Raw genomic sequence first — 24619 nt, forward strand, 5'->3', positions numbered from 1 at the left:
AATCAAAATTAAGCTAAGATTCAAGAATTTACAGGCAAATATCATTTACATTAACATATTTACATTGACGACATAACTTATATTCTCCCATGATTAAAAAAAAAGATTAAAAAGAAGCTAACAGTCATGTCCCTAGTTTAACTTCATTTAAGTACATACATTTAAAAAAAAAAATTAAAGCTAACAGTCACATCTCTAGTTTCAATTCATATAAGTACATACATTAAAAATGTCAGCTTCATCAGCTGGATTTTATACATGTCTATGAAGAAATCAACAAATTTGGAACCATGAAATAACACAAGTAACTTCAAGGATAAAAGACGAGTTCTACTTTTTTGATGAATCGCCTGATTTCAACTCCCTCTCAAGCTCATCGAATTCCCATTCCCCGATGTCCTCTGCAGCGTAGTCTGGATCTACTTTTCCAAATTCAGACTCAAGTTTCGCTAACTCTGCTTCAGGGTCGAGTATCTCGACCTGCTTCGACTTAGGTGAGGGCCGATGCTCGTCAACCTTCCCAGCACTGACTTCTCTTTCTGCCTGCTCCGCAGAGGAGCTTGTGACGCTTTCCCTAGGCGATTCATCTGCCTCTTTAGTGGGATTCTCAATATCCAGAGTAGGTCGCTCGATGGATTCAAATTGCTCTCTTAGCTTCTCAATTTTGTCAAATAGCTCTTTGACCTCCTTATTCTCTTTGCTGAAATAGAAAAACATACAACGTAGACTTAACATGGATTCTTGGTAGGGAAGGACAGGAGTGGCTATATTGGATTAGCAGTAAGACCTGGAAACTTTTCCTTGTTCGGCATAAAACCGCTCTCTCATGTTGTCCACCACGCTGAAAGTAGTTATTATCTGCAAGTTAAGAAAAATAAACCGGCTAAAGTTTTTTGTAAGAGTTTGATGACTCAATTGCCTAAGACTACTAGAGGTGTTACATAAGTTATAGATTGTCAAGAAGTTCAAATACGCAATATTTTAATGAGTTACTTCTGCGAAAAAGGAAACAGAGCGAAAAGTTAGCCATCATGGGTATGTTGGGGATGGTGATAAACGAAGGTCCCATAGATCGTTAATTTGAACTTTAAGCAACTAATATGAATTAATTCTGTTTACCTTAGCTTCATAATCCAGGTATTCTTCCTCGAGATTTCTCTTTGGGCTAACCATTTGAGAATCGTCAGTTTCCAATCTAGGAGCCGGTTCAGAGCTGCAAGCAGTTTCAGAAATATTAGGCTCGTACGTAGCCAAACTAGGATAGTACTACCATCTTCTGCAAATATTATATGGGGAAATACCCATCAGTCAGGCACTTTAAGTTCTCCACATACTTTCCAATGCGACCAATAGGCTGTTTAAGCTCTTTCTGCATCGAATGAGACGGAAGAAGATGAATATATAGTTTGCAAACATCACAATTACTAAAAGATACGGAATGCCATTGCAGTGAATAAAGTAAATAAATAAAATAAGCACCTCATAAGAAGAAAGCAGCTTCTTAACCAAATCTGTGAAGTATTCTTCGTGCCTCTCGATCTCAGCACTTTCAAATGCAAATGGAAAATGAGCAATAATACACCATCAGAGAAAATATGTACATTTGGAGCAGTTTTAGAATGTAAGCCACTCTTTGTATGGATTTTACTTATAGACTTTTTAAGAAGCTGATATAAGTATGCCAACATAAACAACTTTAGAGTTCTTCCAATAGTGACACGACACTTGGTCAGAAGTCCATTAGAAGTTGACTATCAAATACGATATTTTCTTAAATGAAATTCGTCTAAAAGTCCGTTCCAAGTGTGCTTCCATACGACATTGTTTATACCAGAGATTTCTATCTATTGAACCATATTGAATTCATACATACTTGGTTTCTTTCTCCTTAGCCTCCACATATGAACACTGAAGAGACCAGGTATCTTCCAAAAAGTTAATCCACGTACTAAGAATATCTGATTCTGTTCGACAAGACACAATGGATTTTGCTAGTTCATCCTCCTACAAAGTTGTAAGGATATGTAAAATAAAACAATCAAAAAATGGATAAGGAATAAGGATAATTGATAGCATTTATGATTTATCCACGTGATTCAGTAGTATATGGAACAAAGCATTTTTTTTATGGGAAAGGTATAGCAGACCTTAGTTTTCACATGGGCGACAATTTGATCATTAGCATCAAAAAATTGATCCCTCTCTTCCGTGACATTGTGAAGACGAGCTAGCACAGCAGACAAGGAAGTATTGACCTATATAATCAAAATGTTCAGTTCAAAACAGAAGAAGTTACTACCTCTGTCCCTGAAAATTTGATACAGTTTACTATTTCGGTCCGTCCCTGAAAATTTGATACACTTCACTTTTACCATTTTTGGTAGTGGACCCTATATTCCACTAACTCATTCCTACTCACATTTTATTATAAAACTAATACTTTAAAAGTAGGACCCACATCCCACCAACTTTTTCAACTCACTTTCCATTACATTTCTTAAAACCCGTGTCGGGTCAAAGTGTAGCAAATTTTGGGGGACGGAGGTAGTAATTTTTAAGAATAGATTAAACCAAAACTACTCTATCCATTTAAGAAGCAGTTATTGGAAAAATCCTTTAAAATATCTTAAGAGCAAATGAAATTTTATGTTTATCTAAGATTCTTACTGATCCAACAGAGAAGATTATAAAAATATTTAGTTAAACATCTACTCTTTAAATTAGATTTGGAACTTAACAAAGGAGAGACTGGCAGTTGGAGGATAGAAATCAGATATTAGAAAGTTCGGAGTCTCTAATGCAATCAGTCTCAAGATTTCCAATCATAAAAAAGAAGAGTTGCACATGATAAATACCTACCCATCTGCCCAACAAAGAGTCAGAGAGGGCGGAGGGGGTAATGGAGAAGGACAGACCCCAAAACTTATTTTCATGCAAGATCATATTTTCGATTCTACTCTATTTCAGCATGTTGGCACTTTGAGTCACTACATTCACAAACAATAAAGTCTGGATATTGTACGTCATAATCAATGTTTATGAATTCCTGAGACCAAGGCGGTATACGATTCCCATGGGTTAAACTCTCTCATTCACCTTCAAGCCCTGAGGTTAAACACCAAGCATGACAAAGACACATGTGTACACAGAATGTGTTTACTTTGAGAGTTAGGATAGATTTAAAAGAGATAGGATTGGGTATTTGAAGGATAAGATGAACAAACAAGTCCAAATTTTAGTCAATTCATCTATATTATTATTAGCCATCCATCATAAAAATCAAAGTTAACGCCCCATAAGTGAACGTCTCATCAGAATGTAGGTTACTGTACATGGACAAAGAAACACCTTTTTCAATTGAGCTTCAAGTTCATCCCTCTGTTTCTCAAGAACAGATATCTCAGCTTTTAGTTCCTGAAAACAAATCGAGCCATCAGCATATCTAGCATGCAAGAAAGCACAAACTAGCCATGACATGATATTTATGTATATTTATCCTTCTGGTTGTCTACGATATTTAATGATAAGCTTCACCTCTTTGTTTCTGGCACAAATAACTAAAAACTACAGAAAAACGGCCTTCCAGAAACTCAGAACTTGATTTCAGTTGGTCTATGAAATTCAAGTGTCCAGGGATATCATTTTTGCTATGTTACTATCAATATCATTAATAGAAATTTTGTATAGGATTTTTCATCTAGACAGACTTATATTTATAACATAATGATCTTCACAGTACTTCTACTGAATTACTGAACTCATGCATATTTAACTTTTATAGCTGTTTTATGCTATTATCTTATCCAAATAGATCATAGTTGTTTAATTTTTTTTCAATATTTATAATATTTATTTACGTATAAGCATCAGATACGCATTTTAATATTTTCAAGTTGTTCCCTTTAAAGTGTCTTTATGTGTTCCATTAAAACTCTTCTAAAGTTTACTTAAGCAAGAAAAAATTTTACACTACCCATTTTCTTCAATTCCATACCTTTTCAATTTCACTAACTTCATTGACTTTGCCCACTCGAAACTGCAAAGCATCTTCTTTCTGAAGTCTATAAAGAACAAAGCAAACTGAAACTTTCAATAAGAGTGACAAAATAATAACAAGGACTATCATACAACTAAACAGGAAAACAGATTCCAAAATAATTACAGCACATCAGTACAGACCCACCCTAAGCACAAGTGGAATCCATAGAAAAAATAAAGCAAGCAAGTCAGAAATGACATAACACCAATACGGAGAAAACAGAGAGCTAGTATGCAAAGACCCAAGCATAAATGGCAAACAGGTAGTTGACAAAAACTTGTAACGTGCAGTGATATACCTATAGTCAGAAATGCGCTTCTCAGCTTTTGAAGATGAGCTTGCTAGAGATTCCAATAATACCTTCAACTTATCAACCTGACATTCTTAAGACACAAATTTCAGAGATCTGGAATATTCGGCCATTATATAGTTTCTTATTGAGCTTGAAGCAGCCAGCTGAGCAAACAACAATTTTCCAGCATTCTAAAGTAGTTCTACAGGATGAGTCACACACAGCTCTGAGGTTGCATATATTGGACAAGTTTCCACTGGAAGCAAAGGAATTAATGAAATTGTAATCACAAAAAAAAGGTGTAAAGATTTAGTAAAAGAGAAGATGGTGGGCTGAAAAGAATGTTCGCAAATTTGAATGAGGGTTGATTTAACCATGAGATATTAAATGGAAAACTGACACCATATCAATAAAAGGCAGAAGGCTCATGTACTATGTAAGCACCTTCTGAGAATGAATTTCAGCTGTGTCTCCACATTTAATAGCTTTCTTTTTCAGTAGAAGCGCTTCCAATCTGGAGCACGCTCTGATGTGCGCAAGTGCCTCTTTAAGAGCCTGATGGAGGAAAAAGATAACTAGATAGGTAAGATTATGAATTTCAAGACATCAAAGTAGTGCACTTATAAGTCATATTTATAAAAAATACATAAGCGCACACACACACACACAAACCACACTTGGAAACTATAATTTTTCCGTTGAATTTACTACTTTTTGCTAGTAACTTGGAAATGTATTGTAACAAACAGATCGAATTCCTTTTGAGTTTTTTAAGGAATAGAAGTTATGTTCAATGTATGTAGTTAATGACTTGCAAAATATTCTACAGCAATTCCATGGATGAATAGGGGCTCGATTTTGTAAAATAACTGAGAATTTAAATTATAGAAATACGAAATCTTATCATATTCCTGACTTGATTACCCTACTTCAAGCACAAATTAAATAGCTTTAACTAACTGTTATGCTTTCATTGGTTGGAAGATTTACTAATTTGACAGTCTGAAGCCCTAAGAATATTTCAAATAGAGAGGATATAAGTACTGGAAGAAATAAAACATACAGCATAACAATCCACTTGGAAACTGGTCACCTTAAGAAAATGCAACTGACTTGAGATTTTAACAGACCCTGCCTAAAGATGCAATGGAAAAGTTATTTGACAAAACAATTGGGTACAGCAATGTTCACCTCTATTGTTGATGAAGCGTTCTGCTTACTGTTTGTTTCAAGGCTGTCACCATCATGGTCATAAGATGCTCTTGATTCAAGTGTTTTCTTCAATGTGGAGACTTCAGCATCAATCCTGTTTGTAGAATCAGATGTGTGTCAAAACTGTTTGTAGGCATGAATCATAGGAAAAAGTAAAAGGGGGAAGCAATGAAACTGGCATTCAACGAACCTTTGAACATCAGCATTGATTTTCAACCCTGTTATGGCTCCTTCAGCAAATTGAAGCAACTCTTCTCTCTTCACCTATCCAAACAACAATACTTAGATTCTTTAGAGGCTTATGTTTCAGATGTTGAAAGGAATAAGACTTATTTATTAAACTCAGGTTTTCAAAATTAAAGATAAGCTATTTTAAGTGCTGCCTTACTTAATGGGGTATAGAACGCATTGTCAGTACGAGAAAACATATCTAACAGTAGTATAGTTACCAAACTTTCTTCCAATGTGAGCTTTAGTATTTTATGCCAACGTAACATAAGTAGTATTATCCCAAATTTTTTTCAATGCTGTGCATTAGGTTTTATGAAAGGTAGGTTATCGACTAGTACCAGTACTTCATCTTGGTAGCCGGAAAAGACTCTTGCGAGATCCTGAATGCTACTAACTATTGCATTATGAACTGCTTTTCCACCTGTGAGACAGAGTCTGCAGATGCACAATTGTTACAGGCTTATAGCCAGATCCAAGTATAAATTTTATTGACCAATATGCTTCAATAGGAGAGCAGCATGCTCTCTTTCTCAGCTAGGACTTTAAAATCCACATTAACTAACATAATGGAGAAACTTACCCGAATAATTCAAGCAGTAAAGAAACTTCATCTTCACTTGGAGGTTCAAGAATCTAATCAAGCAAAAGAGAAGACAACGCAAGTCGTAAACTCCAGCAAAATGCATAGTTTCAAATCAATATAGCATAGTTGATACTTGATATTATAATCGGCTCATGTTATTAGAACAGAAAATATAAGGTTCTAACCAGTAAAGATATATCTTCAGGCATAAAAAGTAGAACAAACCATATCCAATAAGTAATACTAATGTCTACCACACATTTAACAACAAGCTTTGGCAGCAAAAAGTTGGCTTGATGCAATGATGCATCACTCTGAAAAAAAGGATAAACCGAAACACACCATATCCAATAACAATTGCTTGGTTTTGGTAGCAAACTTTAGGTTTGTATCAGAAATATTATTACAAGATCATTATCAGTATATGAACATAATGCCGAAACAAATATATACTGAAATGGGATGATTATAACTTACCATGCATATCGATATTCCCTCCAATGCCTGACTGTAAAGAAATACATCACGGAAGTTCAAAGGTTCGCCACCCATGTCTGAATCATAATATAACACCTGCCCGTTTGATAGGAATAAGGGGACATAAAAGTTGATCCATGATAAGTGATTCAAGAAGAAAATTTTGAATCAATCGAACTTAGTGAATAAATATTGATAAATCAAGATGGACCTTAAATATAACTATTTAAATTGCCAATCTTTTGAAGAAACAATGGTACTATTACTATTTTAGTAGTAACTAAGGGAGAAAGCACGAGGCCTAAAACCACATTCTTATCAATAATCAACAGCCATGGGGATAAGTTGTGTGATCCCTGAATTGACCTAATGGGCAGGTTTTGAGTTAGTCATGATATTACAGGAGAGTACGTCGATCCTCACTTGTTCTGGATGTCTAGGTTATCAATTTATTTTATATGGCAAGTAAATGGTACATACACATATTCACATGTATGAGCATGATGGATGATCTTTCCCCTGGCAGCTTTTAAACTACTAATATTATTTATGTAAATCTGATACATAAGAAGAAAAACATGAATAGAAAAGGCGAAAAGGATGTAATAAGTAAAACTAATAAAAATGAACTTCTAAAGGTGGAAGCATGGAGAAAAGTACGAAGTCAGCTTAATTATACAAGCAGGAAACAAGTACTGCTGTAGTATAGACGATAGAGTTCAAGAGCTAACCATTGACTGTCTTTTGGGGCTCTTTGGCTCTTCATTAAGCAGATGATGCTCATTGTTCGTTTCTTTTTCTTCAATTGTGAGAGTGGAAGAGTTTTCAATTTCTTTTAAAACAGCCAACCATCTTCTCATCAACTCAGCTCTCTCACGCCCCCTGCATGCAACAGAAGCCTCCTCTAACCTTTTCGCAGTCTGCTTAAAGCTTTTAACATTCCCACCACCCTGACAATACCAACCACAGGCTTTACAATTTGAGTAAAAAAAGTATGAACTGGTACTACACAAGTTCACCATCTTCCACTAATCAAAATAGATAGCCAACGGAATACGATAATCTACAATTTTCAATTCAAATTCATGGCATTACTTTCTATTAAAAGCCGAGTGAATGATTTTAATCCCAAAAAAATAAAAGCCTCCTTCTAGGTTCATATGCATTCTTCAACTCCATGCATGCTCAATTGCCAAACTATACAAACAATTAGACGATATCTCCATTTTCTTCAATGAATTTCTACATTAGACCAATAAATCGAAAGCACCACAACTATCAAAAGGGGCGTGTGTGTTTATTCAATGCCAATTAACACCTCAATCAAACAAACTCAAATGTCTAATTTCCCAATCCAAACAAAAAACGATCAAGAGCTGAAACGTGACAGTGCACAAATTTCTGCTAGCATTGTCATACGCAAAACCCCCAATACCTAAATTATCAAAAGTCAAACTATCACTGATAGTCACTATTTTTTCCCAGCAAAAACTCCAAACAGGCGGCGATTAATCAATTTTTCCTTCTAATTCGCAAATGAAATGGTGCAAAATTGAGATGCAAAAGATTTACAATGCGGTCTTGGAGGAGCTTGGCGCCCTCGGCGACAGCTTGGCCGGCTTGCTGGACGACGGAATCGGCGTAATTTTTGACGGTGCGAGTGAGGTTGGTGTTGTTCCCCACCTCCACCGCCTTGTTGACCGCCGATCGTATCCACGACATTGTGAATCAGCTCCCAATAGTGATGTATCTGCTTCTGATTTCTGTTAAATTTCTACTTTGGTATGCAATTTATCTGCAGAGATTGTGTGCACGTGTAAATTACTCCAAATTTGATGTCTGATTTTGGGTTTTTGCTTGGCTTCAGCGACTGACCAGTAAGACCGCGTTTGGCTTGAGGAAAATGTCGGTGTTTTATTTTTCTAGGGAAGTAGGAGTAAAATATTAGCGCAAATTAGTGGTTAGGTAAAATCATTCCCTTTAATTGATAGTTGTTCGATAATTGTACTTGTCGAATTATATGGAAATGATTACTGATTTAGTAATTTTTTTAAAAACTTTTGATTATCTTTACCAAGATCAAATAAGATTATATTCTAAGTTATTCAGATTTTTTTAGGTATTTTACCGAATTTTAAATTTATGTATTCGAGTTGTATAGCTGATATGTTGTTTGACCTGGTTTAAAATGACCTGGTTTAAAATAAAATCATAAAGAGCGCGCCGCACAGAATTTGAATTTGATACCTTAGCCTCATGCATTATTAAGCTCTCTGATCAACTCACACACACTCAATTTCCCTTTTAATTGTATGCTAGTATGATATCTCATCCGAACCAATTTTTAAAGTGGTTCGATCGACTAACTTTGTTGGTTTACATATCAGTCCGTTTTGTAAATATTGTTGTAGAGTAGTGTGTTTGTTTAGAATTCCAGTTAAATTTATAGTTAATTTTATATTCAGTTTTACTTAATTGAGAAAAATATTATCTAGTCTTTGTCGAAGAAACATTAAAGTCAAGGATTTTATAGGACTCCATATGTTAGAAACTTCTTTTGTAAGCTTTATGGCCCGTTGGGCTAACCCAATAATCAAATGGAATTTTTTATTTGAACAAGAAATTTAAGTTTGTTTTTTCTTTATAATGTAAATTTGGATCAATTGAACCCAAGAGGCTCAAACTTTATTTCGGCCCAACAAATCTATTGGGTTGAGACTTGAGATTATCTGTCCGCAATGCAATATTTTTGAATAATCAACCAAAACAATCATTTTTTTTCAAAATATTCCAAAATTATGGTATATGATTTTAAAAAGCAACTGTTTTCTACATATGGTTATCATGATATATTATGTAATATGGAGTAATAAATTTTTATTCAACCAATATTATTAGTAAACTAATTAAATTATTATTGGGACTCATAAGTGGCGCTCAGGCTGTATGAAAATGGAAAATTTGCTGTGCAATGCAAAATCAATGAATCGATGTAGTACCACATATTTAGACAATCAAGATATTTATGTATTCAATTCTTCATACGATCGAGGATATTTAACTAACCAATATTATCTTGAAAGATCACAAACCCCTAACTAAAAAGGACGTTGTGGGGCCTTTTCCCAACTTGGAAAAAACCATGACTAATGGAGTACCACGTATTCCGTTTAGGAGTTCTTAATTGACTGGACACGAATTTAAGAAACGTGAAGAAAAGTAGTTGGAAAAGAGAGTGAAATGTGCGTATCGCTTTTATATATTCCCTCCGTTTCACCAAAAGCAATTCATAAGTTCATATCCCTTGACTGGACACGAATTTAAGAAACGTGAAGAAAAGTAGTTGGAAAAGAGAGTGAAATGTGCGTATCGCTTTTATATATTCCCTCCGTTTCACCAAAAGCAATTCATAAGTTCATATCCCTTTTTGGGATATTCCTCTCCATTAGCTCTTTAAATATTACTACATCCGTCCCAAGTTACTTGATTCGTATTTTATTTTGGAATGTCCCAAAACATCTAGCTAGTCTTACTTTATCATTTCTCTTGCTTTATTATTTCTTCTTTCCCTTACTTTATTCTTTCTCATATTACAATTTTATCAAATCCCGTGTTGAAAAGAAACACATCAAATAATAAGGGCGAAGAAAGTATTATCTTAAATCTCGAACGCTTCACTTATAAAGGGATGATGCAATATTAATTTTATAATAAAATTTGAGTATAATGAGTTAGTGTAATATTGCAGGGTATACTTCCTTTTATATTAAAAGTAAAAAGAAACTCTTATATTATGAATCAAACTAAAATGATAAAAGTATTTTTATTATGGGACAAAGAGAGTGTATATACTCACTCCGTCCCACATAATTTTACACACTTTGACCCGGCACGGGTTTTAAGAAATGTAATGAAAAGTGAGTTGAAATAGTTGATGGGATGTGGGTCCTACTTTTAAAGTATTAGTTTTATAATAAAATGTGAGTAGGAATGAGTTAGTGAAATATGAGGTCCACTACCAAAAATGGTAAAAATGAAATGGGTAAAATTATGTGGGACGGCCCAAAATGGAATACTGGGTAAAATTATATGGGACGGAGAGAGTATTATATATTCATGCATGATGTATGCATGATCACATATGTGGCTATATATGATGATACAACAATACATATTCTATACATGCTATGTTTTGCCCCTAGATGAGCAAGGTTGAATACATATAGACATAGTACCCCTTGATGAGCAAGGTTGAATACATAGTAATTTTAAGACTAAAGAATTCAAGTACTATATCCATACACTATTAAATAAAACGTCGTTTGTCCCAATTGGGTAAGCCAAACAGTAGATTACCATCCCTACCTAAATTAATCACGCCTCATCAAATCAGAAACATCCACATGTCTTGACCAAATATAGCCATACTTGTAGATAAAAGATTAGGAGATGTTGGTCACCTCTCAAATCTATCCATCTCCACAAATTCAATCCCACACCCCTCTACACTTCACACCCTTCATGCAAAATAACGGCACCAATTAAATTATCTATATCATTATAATTAATTAATCATCACTTTCAACTTTCAAGATTCAAGAAAGTGTGCTATCCAATTTAATTTCATTTCTCATACCAATGCAGAAGGTTCTTTGACTTTGTTAATTGCTCACAACTCCTACAACACTCCACCTAATTGCCATCAGCTTCTTCACACATATATATAATTCTTCTCCTCTTTGTGTTTACTCATAATTAAGCAAATAATTTCAAAATCAGCAATGTCGAGAATAGTCGCTGATAACATCCCTCTGAGTGAGGTGGCCCGCGTGGAGTCCTCGCCCACGCTCGGCCACCTCCTCCAGTGCGTCGGCGACCTCCGCAAGGAGGTCGCCGGCGACGAGACGCCCGCGCACCAGGCGCTCGAGATCAGCGGGGGCGATGGCCCCCGCTCGATCCCGTTCGTGCTCTCTTTCACCAACATCACGTATAGTGTCAAGGTCCGCCGCAAGCTCGCCCTCCCGAATTTGCTCCGGCGCCGCCAGGCGACGGACCCCGAGTTGGGTTTCTCGTCGACAAAGACGATACTCAACAACGTCTCCGGGGAGGCGCGTGACGGAGAGATCATGGCGGTGATGGGCGCGTCGGGGTCCGGGAAGTCGACGCTGATCGATGCGCTGGCGAATCGCATGGCGAAGGGGAGCGTGAAGGGGTCGATTACCCTCAACGGTGAGCAGCTGGAGTCGAGGATGTTGAAAGTGATCTCTGCTTACGTCATGCAAGATGATCTCCTCTTTCCAATGCTCACCGTTGAGGAAACCCTAATGTTCGCGGCAGAGTTTCGTCTGCCGCGAACATTGTCAAAGTCAAAGAAGAAGCTCCGCGTGCAAGCCCTAATTGACCAGTTAGGACTTCGCAACGCGGCGAACACCGTCATCGGCGATGAAGGCCACCGCGGCGTCTCGGGTGGGGAGAGGCGGCGCGTGTCGATCGGGACGGACATAATCCACGACCCGATTTTACTGTTCCTCGACGAGCCCACGTCCGGTTTGGACTCGACGAGCGCGTACATGGTGGTGCAGGTTTTGCAGAGGATCGCGAAAAGCGGGAGCATCGTGATCATGTCGATCCACCAGCCGAGCTACCGGATTCTCGGGTTGCTCGACCGGATGATTTTCCTGTCCCGGGGGCAAACGGTTTACAGCGGTTCACCGGCGAACCTCCCGGTTTTTTTCTCAGACTTCAAGCACCCCATCCCGGAGGACGAGAATCGCACCGAGTTCGCCCTCGACATCATCCGCGAGCTCGAGGGCTCACCCGGTGGGACTAAAGCCCTCGTCGAGTTCAACAAAACATGGCACGCGCTAAAACGCGGAAACGACGCCGTCTCGGTAAACAAAACAAATTTATCCCTGAAAGAAGCGATAAGCGCGAGTATCTCAAAAGGGAAGCTAGTGTCCGGGGCAGCGGCCTCTGGGGCCGCTGCCCCGGCCCTGGTCCCAACATTCGCAAACCCCATGTGGATTGAAATGGCCGTTCTTTCAAAGCGGTCCATAACCAACTCCAGACGGATGCCAGAGCTGTTCAGCGTCCGTCTGGGGGCAGTCATGGTGACAGGATTCATCCTGGCCACCGTGTTCTGGCGCCTGGACACCTCCCCAAAGGGGGTGCAGGAGCGCGTGGGGTTCTTCGCCTTCGCCATGTCAACAATGTTCTACACGTGCGCGGACGCGCTCCCAGTCTTCCTCCAGGAGAGGTACATCTTCATGCGGGAGACCGCGTACAACGCCTACAGAAGGTCGTCGTACGTGATCTCCCACGCGGCAGTCTCCCTGCCGTCGCTAATGTTCCTCTCCCTAGCCTTCGCCGCCACGACCTTCTGGGCGGTGGGGCTAGACGGGAGCTTCATGTTCTATTTAATAATAATATTCGCATCCTTCTGGTCCGGGAGCTCGTTCGTGACGTTCCTCTCCGGGGTCGTGCCACACGTGATGCTCGGGTACACGATCGTGGTGGCGATCCTGGCGTACTTCCTCCTCTTCAGCGGGTTCTTCATCACGCGGGACCGGATCCCGGGATACTGGATCTGGTTCCACTACCTCTCGCTGGTGAAGTACCCGTACGAGGCGGTGCTGCAGAACGAGTTCGATGATCCGGTGAAGTGCTTCGTGCGGGGGGTGCAGATATTCGACAACACGCCGCTGGCGGCGGTGCCGGAGGAACTGAAGGGGAAGCTGCTGGAGAGCCTGAGCAGCTCGCTGGGGATTAAGATCACGAGGAACACGTGCGTGACGACGGGGGTGGATATACTGCTGCAGCAGGGGGTGACGGATCTGACGAGGATGGGGTGTTTGTGGGTCACTATCGCGTGGGGATTCTTCTTTAGGATTTTGTTCTACTTGTCGCTGTTGGTTGGGAGCAAGAATAAGAGGGCTTGAGTTCTGGATTTGGTTGCCTAATTTTCTCAACTGTATTGTTGTTGTGTATAAAGTACTGATGCAATGTTATTTTTATGGTTTGTTTGTTTAGTATCTTATGCTATTTTTTTGTTACAATTTTTTTATTGGTTTTAAGTTTTTGTTATTTATTCTTTAGAGACTGTGGGATGTGGGAATTATAGGAGTATGTATTTATATTTATACGGATGGCTTGCAGTTATAAGTTGATTTTCATTGTCTTGAGTTGCAAATTATTCAGCCCATCCGCATATACCTATCCCACATCAAATCAGCTTAATTTTAATAAATACTCTCTTTTTTCACCAATTAAAAAGTAATTTTGACTCGGCACGAGTTTTAAAAATATTAGCAATTAAACTCAATGGGCCACTCCTCCTATCACTAATTGGTTTTAGGATGAAACCCACAGATTTCTAACATGGTATCAAAGCGGGTCACTGATTATAGGCGAAAATTAACTGACCCAGCAGTATATTTGGGTTGAAACCGAAAAATGACTGACCCAACGGTATATCTAGGTTAAAATTTGGGTCAGTGGTCCAACTGCCCTGGAAAAATATTGGGCCAATCGTTCAATAAGACAAAAGTCCATCCCTTCCAAGATTCACCTTTGAAGGGTTTGAGGGAAAATGTTGGAATTGAAACTAAAAAAATAACATAACACTGTCCCACATCGGTGTCAAGAGAAAACTGAAACTAGTATATAAATTCCATGGGCCACTCCTCCTATCCACCACGTGAGGTTTTATATAATACTCCCTCAAACTTAAGAAAATTGAGTCATTTTTTTTTCACCTGTTTTAAAAAAATTGTACTCCATAAATAATCTAGTAAACGAGACTCCTATTCACAAATAGATCGAAATAGAAAAACGAGACTTCTATTCATGAACATAGTAAAAGAGATGAATAACGACAAATAGATGAAGAATGAAATATAAGATACCCCCTACTATATTTGCGAATCATAATGGAGAGAGTATTGATATTTATAACTCTTAAACTATAATTCCTCTGTACATTATTATAGTACGCTCTCAATTTTTTATTTTAGTCTATATTGTTTTAATTGTCTTATTTAACTTTTACTATCATACATTCCTTTCACATATTTTATTTTATTATAAAACTAATATATTTAAAAAAAAAATAAGACTCACAAACTAATTTAATTTATTTTTATTTATATTTTTAAAAATTCATGTCAGATTATAATGGGACATGTATTAAAGGATGGATAAGATGACTAACTTGTATTCCCTCCGTTTCACAAAAGATGTCACACTTTTCTTTTTAATTTATTCCACAAAAGATGCCACATTTCTCTTTTTGGAAAAAATTCTCTCTCAAATGAATGTAAAAATTATATTTTTTCTCTCCATTAACATACAAAATAAAGCCTCCTAAAATCTTGTGTTGTTCCACAAGTGGTTAATCTTTTATGGGACGGAGGAAGTAATTAAATAACTTAATTCTCCACATAATATGATTGCCCCGAACTTGAGCGGACTGAGTATGATTGACATTTCTATCATTGTTTAGCATTCAGTCATTTTCATTTTGTTTTAATAATATTTACTAATCTTATTTTAATTTTGTAACATACTGTTTTAAATTAGAACCCGAATATAATAAACATGTTTTTAGCGCGAGCATAACAGAGAGCAACAGACAAAAATCATTTCACTTCAATCCAATTTCTCTCTCTGAAAAAAATGAACTCTCTACTCGCAGCTTTTCTCCTCCTCTCGCAGCTGCTGCTCACTACTTCCCGGAATCTAGGCCTCCACCACCTCAATTACCACGGCGCCGATGACTCTCCGACTTACATATGGCCGTTGCCGTCGCAGTACACCTCCGGCAACCAAACTCTCACCGTTAACCCCAATCTGACGCTATTTACCAGCGGAAACGGCGGTGGCTCTCGAATCGTTTCCGAAGCATTTGATAGGTACAAGAGAATCATATTTGAGCACGCTAGTTTGAAGTTGCCGAGCTCTGGAATCGACTATGATCTCAATAAACTGACTATACTTGTCCATTCAGATGATGAGGAGGTAGTTTTGAATCTCTGAACTGCGCTGTTTGCTTTAATTCGTGTAATTTTTGTTTAATTTTTGGTTTGGTGTGTTGTAGCTTCAACTCGGAGTGGATGAGAGCTACAATTTGCTGGTGGCCGCCAGAGATGCGCATTCGGTGATCGGTGAAGTCACAATTGAGGTGCACTCAATACTATCGTTGATTTTGTTACTTCATTGAATTTCTATGTTCGAAATTGAAATCGTAAATTTCTTCTGAAGCTACATTCCTGTATTTCCTATTTTGACCAGTTATTTTCGCACTTTCCTATTGATTAGAAAATCACGTAAATTAGGTGAAGTCTATGTGATCATTGTGTAATGAGACTGATTTGTATGAATTAAATAAGTTTCCAAACTCAAAGGGTTAAGATGATGGCAGAATGTCAATCCTTCCTAGTAGTTGACTTAGGAAGATGATGTAGCAGCTCGTCAGATGTGTAGTGTTTGTTTTACCAAGCTTAGTGTCTCACCCAATAAGGTATAGTCTACCAGCCAGACAGCCACTTGGGACTTCTTTTGTTATTTTGACCCCTTCCATCTCTTTCAATATCTTCATACTTATTTCCGTGTAAAACCAACAGCAAAAGCGAGAGAACTTAGGAACATGACTTCGTATTGCCGATTTTGGCTGATGTACAGACAGTAAATGCCATTTTTCTATATTCTGCTGTATATCCTGCTGTGCCATTTTTCTATATTCTAATATGATCTTCCTAAACTTTGTTATTACTTACTGCAGGCAAATTCTGTTTATGGAGCGCTGCATGGTCTAGAGGTACATTTGAGTAGTAGGTTCATGATTGTTTAAGAGAACTTGTTCAGGAAAGTTGTGTGATTCTATTTTTTATACTCAGTGTCAAAGATATGTGTCTACACGTGGTTGGCCTCTGATGCACAAGTCAATATAAGAAAGCAAAGTGAAATATGGACTCGTGAAAAATAACATTAATGTTTATTGAGATTCTCAGATAATACTAAAAATTAGTTACAAGGTTAACCTTCTAATCACCCTTGTTTATGCTTTTTGTCCAGACATTAAGCCAGCTATGTTCTTTTGATTATGGAACCAAAACTGTAAAACTGTACAATGCTCCATGGTACATCCAAGATAAGCCAAGATTTGAATACCGTGGTCTTCTGCTTGGTAAGTGGGGCCATATTTGACTTACATTCTTCTTTTATTATGCTTATGTGCAAGGTTGCTTCAAGTTGAATATCATGTCTACATGTTTTGCAGATACTTCTAGGCATTATTTGCCAATTGAGATAATGAAGCAAGTTATAGAGTCTATGTCATATGCTAAACTTGTAAGATATGTGAATCAAATATTACTTCTCCTTCTCTAGTCATTTGTTTCCATTTTATATTTAAGAATTTTGATGATTGCATTCAGTAGAATGTCCTCCACTGGCACATCATAGATGAACAGTCATTTCCTCTTGAAGTCCCAAGTTTCCCGAAATTGTGGAAGGGAGCATATACAAAATGGGAGCGATATACCATAGACGATGCTTCTGAAATTGTCGAGTAAGCTTCTAGTTCTGTCACTCGTCAACTGAATGAGTCTTAAGTCTTACCAGAAGTGAGAAAGGAATTTTAGTGGTCCTATTATTTTTAGTAGATCAGAATGTGGCATTAAGCAGTTAAATTTTACTTTCGCAAACCTTGTGTTATTTTCTTTGTAAAATTCTAGTCACTCTAATTATACATATTCCTAATTTTCATCTTGATTCAACTTTGAGAATTGAGAGTCTACCTCCTATAGTATTGCTAGAAGATTTCAAATAATTTTTCTATACCTGTAGGCTGTAGTGTTGAGAAAGTCGTGCATTGATCTGAATTATGCATTAGTCCTTGCATCTAGTTACTAGCATAGATCTTCCTATATCCGCACTCTAGAAAAAGTAATTAAGATTTTGTAGGTTTATCTTTCCATTACCAGTGTCAGAAAATATAGGCTCTTTGTATATGGATAATCCTCGGAATCTGATTTTATGCAGGAGGATGTTAATCCACTGATTTCCTTCTATTGATCCAAATAACGATTCAAGAATTTTAATTTTATTTATTTTAACTGAATGCACATCTTCCATCTTGGTTTCTTTTACTTCTGTTTTTTTTTGCCTCATGAGAAACTAATGATTTGTTCCATGTGCAACATATACTCCTTGTGGCCTACATTGAAGTTTTGCAAAAAAGAGAGGTACGTTGTGTCATATAATCAAGAACATATTATGTATCTTTTCTTTAATGCCCAATTTGATCTGCTCAAGTATTTAATCGTTAAATACATTCACTTCAAGTCCTTTTATATTAAATCCTCTGAAGCTTTCTCCTTGTCATCCTATGAATACGAATGTTCCGAATTCTGGAATCACCAAAATACTTACTGCAAAAAAATTACTGGGCTATGAGAGAATGATAGTAGATCCTTTTATTTATGATGTTGGTATTGAAATTAGGATTGCTTGACCATGCTAAAATCATTTGTCAAATTCTGAACCCGAGTCCAAATGTGTCCTCTCTGTTTCCTTGCACATTATCTCAATATTTCTTGTGTTTCCATTCTCAGGTATTAACATCATGGCAGAAGTTGATGTTCCTGGACATGCAGAATCATGGTAAAACTTAAGAGATTAAGTTATTCTTTCACTTAAGTTACTGATCTTTGTCTAAGCTAAACTATTTTCTATTGCTTATTCTACTCTTTATTAGTAAGTTTTATGTCCTTGAGATCACACAGTGATTTTGCAGATAACATGCAGTGCCTTTACTTCTTAATAGCAGCACTTGTCATCTAACTGTTGCAAGTTGTTTCATATAATCATAATTCTTATGAGGAAGTTATGGTGGATAACTTCTAACAAATAGTTTCCATGGTTTTCTATACTGTTATATATTAGAATCACTGTCACTTAGGCCTATATTTGGGTAATTAGTTCCCTGTATGGGTGCAGTGTTCCATGCACATCTCTACCAAGGCCAAGGAAAATGCAGGAGATATTTTGTTGGAACATTTGCAAATCCTGCAAATCTTTAATGAGCTTTGTGTACATGGAATATGTGTCTTAACATTACTAGTTTCCGCTGAAGTTAGATATGAACTGGTCTTCTTTTATTATATTAGAAATTAGAAATCTTGGTGAAAGAGTAAAGTGGTGCTACATGCCAACTTGTACTTTTTTGATAGTTTCTTGCTGCATTCTAGGCATTAACTGCGAGTAAATTATTTTGAGGATTGGGCTATTTTTCCTTTAATGCATTAGATTATAGGAACATTGACTAAGAAGTCCGACCATTATATATATGCATATTCAAGAAAGTGATATACTCACTGTTATCTGCTAAATGCATCAACTGCTTCTGAATTTTCATGTTCAGATGAGCGTTTTCTATATGCAGGGGAACAGGATACCCTGATCTTTGGCCATCCTCTTCGTGCAGAGAGCCTCTGGATGTTTCCAAAAACTTTACTTTTGATTTGATCTCTGGCATACTCTCAGGTTACAATATGTTCTCTTGAATGAATTATGTGATATTATGCTGCCCGTTCACATTCTTGATGTGCAACAATCTATACTCTGCATATCCTGCCAGTAGACTGCTGCATTTATTTGCAAACTGAATCTCACTGGTTTGTCTAATCCATTTGGAACTTTGCAAACTTCACTCTTTACCGTAGGAGGTTCTTGCTTAAGTAACTTTGCTGGACTATTTTTGCAAAGCAGAGTAAAAATAGTAAAGTAGTTCCTATTGCAGTCCATTGTGAATGAGTCTTCCTCATGGGGTCTGGGGTGTGGCAATTATGTATTATCTTACTGCGCAAGTTAGTAAATGCTAAAGTATCATATTTGACCCTTTGCAACTTAGTTTACTAATTAATCCCATTTTTAATCATTTTTCTTATCTGAAAAAACATGACACATCACCTCTAATTTCCTATATGTACACATTGGTGGACATAAATTGAAAGTAACTCATCTGTTGCTAGGCTAGTTTCAGATATTACTAGCTTTTCCAGCTTCTAGATGTTTAAATTATTTGATGAATGCTGCTATTCATGCTGTGCTTGCATCATCAAAGGATATAAGAATAGACATATTGCTGAGAAAACATTTCAAAGGATATAAGAATAGACATATTGCTGAGAAAACATTCTTGTAGTGTGACTAGTCTCTGCCATGGAATAAGTTTTGGTTTGTACTTGCAGATATGAAAAAGATATTTCCTTTTGGACTTTTCCATTTAGGCGGTGATGAGGTTAATACAGGTAACACTTATCTTCTTGCTTTTTGATCTGTTTCATAGATTGCAAATAGTTTATCTTTAACCATAAAGTGAGATAAGATAAAAACGTGTTTCCGCACCAAGAGGCAACACCGTAACTGCTTAAGTGGCGGATTGGTAAAAGATCTCTCCTGGAGACGTAATCATTTGTCAAGAAACTATTGATAGAATAAGATTACTTCTGGGAAAGAAAAGGTATGGTTAGGATTCCCTCAGATCTAGCATTATGATTGCTGGATGAAGGAACTTAATCACAAGTTTCTGCAGGCTGGGGGACTAATTAACGTTTTATATGGTAGTTTAACTGTGTGCTCTGTCTGTGGATGTATTATTTTTACTGCTTCTGCCCATTTATTTGATTTCATTCTCATTCCGCCTCTTCAAAATTATGCAGATTGTTGGACCTCAACCCCCCACGTGCAGCAATGGTAAGTTCCCAGCTCTTGTCTATAATCTTCTGGATGGATTCCTAGCTGCATTATGGCAAAGTGTCATGTATAAGGTCCTTAGAAATATGTATAAGTAGTCGTCATTCTTGTCATCGACATAACATCAATAGCTTTATGTCTTCTTCCATATGATAGAGTGATAACTCACAAAATTCATATTATGGGTCTTGGAAATTGTTGTCTCCATAAACTTGAATAGGAAAATCTATCATCTAGCTGGTCCTGCTTTTTGTTTCTCTGTAAAAACCATGAATTATTTTCTGTTGTTTGGAACTTGCGTGGTGTTTTTCTATTGTTCTCGATACAATTATTTGTTAGACTTTCTACCTATTGCGTTGATTACGGTTACAACATCATTTATGCAGGCTTCAAGATCATAATATGACTGCTAAAGATGCATATAAATATTTTGTTCTCCGAGCTCAGGAAATAGCTATATCTCTAAATTGGACTCCAGTTAATTGGTAAGCTCTTAGTCTTCTCAAAAACATTTCGGGATTCTATTTTCTTTTTCAACTATAGACAAGTAGCTGGATATCCTTTTTTCACCATGATTTGTCATTCTAACAGATACCAACTGTTGAATATTGAACTTTAGTCAGTCAGGAGTGTGCTTCTTCGACTTTTAAGAAGTTTTATGATAATGGCACAGTTTTCGTGTATGATATATAGTCTCCTTCTCAGGGAAGAAACCTTCAACAGCTTTCCTACAAGTCTCAACCCCAAGACCGTGGTGCATAACTGGTGGGTATCTAGTTTGTAGCTTTAAAACGTTAGATATTAAGTCGTTAACTTCTCTGGCCTAACATACTTTCATGATGAAAATACAGGCTAGGAGCTGGTGTTTGTCCAAAGGCTGTGGCGAAAGGTTTTAGATGCATTTACAGTAACCAAGGTTTCTGGTACCTCGACCACTTAGATGTCCCTTGGGAATTAGTCTATTATGCTGAGCCGCTAGAATCTATCACCGATGCTTCGCAACAAAAACTTGTGCTTGGGGGAGAAGTTTGCATGTGGGGTGAAACAGCTGATGCATCAGATGTACAACAGACAATATGGCCCCGAGCAGCTGCAGCAGCAGGTATGTTTCTAAAAGCACGAGATTTAAGAGTGTGTCCAAGTTGAAGATTTAGTTAAAAGTGTTTCTCGTTCAACAAGATCCAATTAAAACTCACTAGACTTGCCTTATTGATGTCGACGTCTTCCTCCGTGACTCTGTCCAAGTTGATAGAGAGTTAGAGACATTTCTTTTAGGCACGAGATTTAAGAGTGTGTGTTTAATGGGTTTAAGTGGAAAATGAAGTATTAGAGAATAAAGTAAGAGAAATTAAAAAGGTTGAGTTTTGCCAAAAAGAGGAAATGACTCGTTTAACTTGGAACATCCCCATAAGGAATGTGAATCGATTAACTTGGGACAAAAGGAGTATATCAGAATTCAAAATCACCAGCGTTCTTTCTCTGGTAGTTGGTCATTGAGTCTTACATGCTATTCACGTTTCGTCGTCTACGGGCTACTATGTTATCTGCCACTGTTTTTTGAACCTTGATGATGATCCCAATGGATTATTTACAATAATTTAAATTTTCAAACCTTACGCTTTTTAAAGGCCTTGAACATGTGTGTCCAGTCATAGATAATGTGACATGATTCCGTTACGAAATAATGACATGTAATGGTGCCTCGCCGTTAATTTAAATTTGTTTCATGTTCCTGCAGAGCGGCTGTGGAGTGCGCAGGAGTCTGGATCTTCGCGTGCAACGGTGCTGGAAAGATTAGAGTATTTCCGCTGTCTGCTGACGAGGCGTGGTGTCCCAGCAGCCCCGGTTAGAAACTTCTATGCTCGTAGACCTCCAGTTGGCCCGGGTTCTTGCTACAGACAGTGAAGGGAAGCTGATTCTGTTGAGTCTGAGTAATTGAACCAGAACATAAGCCTTGCCATCTCTTGTTTCTCTGCTTTGTATTGTGATTGTGGATGTCTATATACCAATTGCTGCTCTCACTCTCTTCTTCTTCTTCTTCTTTTTTTTTTTTTTTTTTTTTTTTTTTTTTTTTTTTAAATACGTGGATATGCAGGTTTTATTGTTCTACGTCTTTTTTTTTTGTTTGAAACGAAAAAAATACCTTGAAATTCCACATAGATTTACGTCTTTTTTAATGCGGATATGCAGGATTTTTAGAGGGGATATTGGTCTCTAAAACCATGAACTTTGTCCAAAATTTGGTATTTCCCATGAACTTTGAAATTGGTATATAATATCACGAACTTTGCATTTTGTTTGGTATTTCCCAAACTCACTCAAATAAGATATTTTCATCAAAATCTTATTTAACATAGGCAACCGTGATATGTTTTATAATATTTGAAACCACTTTTTAAGTTCATAACATGTAGCATAAAAAGTCACGTTGAAAACTACGTTGATTTAATTGTGTTAAGTATGATAAAAGCCTCGTAAGTTAGTCAAATATAGTAATAAGCATGCCGTGGAAAATACCAAACAAAATGCAAAGTTCGTGATATTATATACCAATTTCAAAGTTCATGGGAAATACCAAATTTTGGGCAAAGTTCATGGTTTTAGAGACCAATTTCCCTTTTTAGAGATACAAGATTCATATTTTATCATTAGTCTTAATTAAAATTTCAATAGATTTCACATATAAAAAGATACAAATAATCGGAAAGTTTATAAACGTAAAGTTTTAACGGCCTACTAATTTTTATACTACTACTACCAGCAAAAGACATAATTATTGACGCACCCCTATTAAGATATAGGATTCGGCTGCGTGAGTCTTACTTTCTTTAATAATGATTAGAAAATTTCCGAAGTCAGTTTTAAACTTTTAAATAATCCAATCTAATCTAGTTTAGAAACGACTTCATAATTCAATGAAAGTGAGTTTAATTTAATTTATTTACATCTCACTCTCACTAACTATAGATTAAGATAGAGTTTGAAACCGGCAATTTATTAAAGTTTTATACTTATAGCCTCGAGGATACGTGTCGTCAAATGTCAAATTTATTTATACCGCAGGCGAAACGTCAACATGCAACGACCAAAATTCTCCGACATGCAACAATGTCCATGTGAGAAAGACAACTTAGTGTTATTACTAAAATAAGGCAAAACTTAGTCAAACTATGAAGAGGAATCTTGATTTCATTAATGTCAAATTGAGGAAATTATACTCTCCTTTGACTAAGCGGTCGATTGAGTATTTTCAGTTTAGAAGTGTGTGGAATCTCAAAACAAACAACAATATTATGGATTGGCATATTATGTTGTAATTTAAATTCCTGTGACTTTATAGCTACCTCTATTTATACCATCCATTCAAGATTTTCTATTTCGATTTAGATTATTATAAGGGACGAAATCACGAAACTATGTCCATCGCATGTTTACCGACTTGTTTAAGCTTCAATTTCTAATTTTTTACTACTATATTGTCTTGATTTTCTTCTTCTTGGATTATATACAAGTCAACTCCTCCATTCAAAATAGTTGAATAATGTAGAAAGTCCCAACTTGGAGCCGCCCCTGTGTCATTAAATACAATTATCTCATTCAAATATAAATATGAATACATTTGTTAGATTGAATCATTTAAAATTCAAATCAAACCAAATCAGTAGTACTCTAGTAATTCGATAACTATGAAGAATGGCATTCTTTCCTGCTTCTCTTCGTATTCCTTCACTAACAATGGTACAAATCATGAAGAACGCTTTTTCTCTTTGCTTTTGACATTTCTTTTTATTTTTAGTTTAAAATTTCTTGTAATGAAAGTAATGACAATAATAGTTTTCAGGTTGCAGTGAGGTTTTGACAGAAACTCCTTCACCAATAAACACCAACTTGTAAGTTTGAGTTTTATTGGCCATTTTCTGATTCTTGAATTTTCATTTGTACCTTCATTGAATCGATGCATTTATAAATAAATAAATAAATAAATAAAATGTGTCCTTATAATTAATTTGGACAGGTTCCCCCATGATAA

At 36.7% G+C, this 24619-nt stretch overlaps 3 protein-coding genes across 3 annotated transcripts; 2 read left to right on the forward strand and 1 right to left on the reverse strand.

Annotated features, from left to right (window-relative positions):
* Positions 1 to 174: 174 nt before the first annotated feature.
* Positions 175 to 8720, reverse strand: LOC125201825 (ELKS/Rab6-interacting/CAST family member 1-like). Its single transcript, XM_048100082.1, has 18 exons — positions 8407 to 8720; positions 7566 to 7784; positions 6835 to 6930; positions 6355 to 6407; positions 6113 to 6209; positions 5734 to 5807; positions 5523 to 5637; positions 4776 to 4886; positions 4338 to 4414; positions 3995 to 4061; positions 3349 to 3414; positions 2148 to 2255; positions 1874 to 2004; positions 1480 to 1546; positions 1302 to 1369; positions 1120 to 1213; positions 788 to 858; positions 175 to 700 (listed from the first exon to the last, which is right to left on the reverse strand). Exons 1-18 carry the CDS (start codon positions 8554 to 8556, stop codon positions 331 to 333), a joined length of 2034 nt encoding a protein of 677 aa, XP_047956039.1. The 5' UTR covers positions 8557 to 8720; the 3' UTR covers positions 175 to 330.
* Positions 8721 to 11606: 2886 nt separating this feature from the next.
* Positions 11607 to 13865, forward strand: LOC125201285 (ABC transporter G family member 1-like). Its single transcript, XM_048099334.1, has one exon. It carries the CDS (start codon positions 11616 to 11618, stop codon positions 13770 to 13772), a length of 2157 nt encoding a protein of 718 aa, XP_047955291.1. The 5' UTR covers positions 11607 to 11615; the 3' UTR covers positions 13773 to 13865.
* A 1598-nt stretch (positions 13866 to 15463) lies between these two features.
* On the forward strand, positions 15464 to 22614 carry LOC125201286 (beta-hexosaminidase 1-like). Its single transcript, XM_048099335.1, has 15 exons — positions 15464 to 15849; positions 15929 to 16012; positions 16613 to 16648; positions 16906 to 17017; positions 17111 to 17181; positions 17271 to 17401; positions 18061 to 18077; positions 18447 to 18495; positions 19277 to 19377; positions 20085 to 20144; positions 20556 to 20589; positions 20976 to 21074; positions 21295 to 21354; positions 21441 to 21691; positions 22328 to 22614. The coding sequence occupies exons 1-15, from the start codon at positions 15508 to 15510 to the stop codon at positions 22492 to 22494; spliced, it is 1614 nt and encodes a 537-aa protein (XP_047955292.1). The 5' UTR covers positions 15464 to 15507; the 3' UTR covers positions 22495 to 22614.
* The last annotated feature ends 2005 nt before the right edge of the window (positions 22615 to 24619 follow it).

The sequence above is a fragment of the Salvia hispanica genome, chromosome 1 (assembly GCF_023119035.1).
Source record: "Salvia hispanica cultivar TCC Black 2014 chromosome 1, UniMelb_Shisp_WGS_1.0, whole genome shotgun sequence".
NCBI classification, from domain to species: Eukaryota; Viridiplantae; Streptophyta; class Magnoliopsida; order Lamiales; family Lamiaceae; genus Salvia; species Salvia hispanica.

Excerpts from the sequence above, each read along its gene's own strand:
- LOC125201825 (XM_048100082.1), bottom strand. The coding sequence starts at position 8,556 with ATGTCGTGGATACGATCGGCGGTCAACAAGGCGGTGGAGGTGGGGAAC. Across the intron at positions 7,785-8,406 it reads AGCTCCTCCAAGACCGCATT|GGTGGTGGGAATGTTAAAAG; the intron begins GTAAATCTTTTG and ends TGGTATTGTCAG. Across the intron at positions 5,808-6,112 it reads GCTACCAAGATGAAGTACTG|GTGAAGAGAGAAGAGTTGCT; the intron begins GTACTAGTCGAT and ends TTGTTTGGATAG.
- LOC125201285 (XM_048099334.1), top strand. The coding sequence starts at position 11,616 with ATGTCGAGAATAGTCGCTGATAACATCCCTCTGAGTGAGGTGGCCCGC.
- LOC125201286 (XM_048099335.1), top strand. The coding sequence starts at position 15,508 with ATGAACTCTCTACTCGCAGCTTTTCTCCTCCTCTCGCAGCTGCTGCTC. Across the intron at positions 19,378-20,084 it reads GATCTCTGGCATACTCTCAG|ATATGAAAAAGATATTTCCT; the intron begins GTTACAATATGT and ends TTGTACTTGCAG. Across the intron at positions 21,692-22,327 it reads CCGAGCAGCTGCAGCAGCAG|AGCGGCTGTGGAGTGCGCAG; the intron begins GTATGTTTCTAA and ends ATGTTCCTGCAG.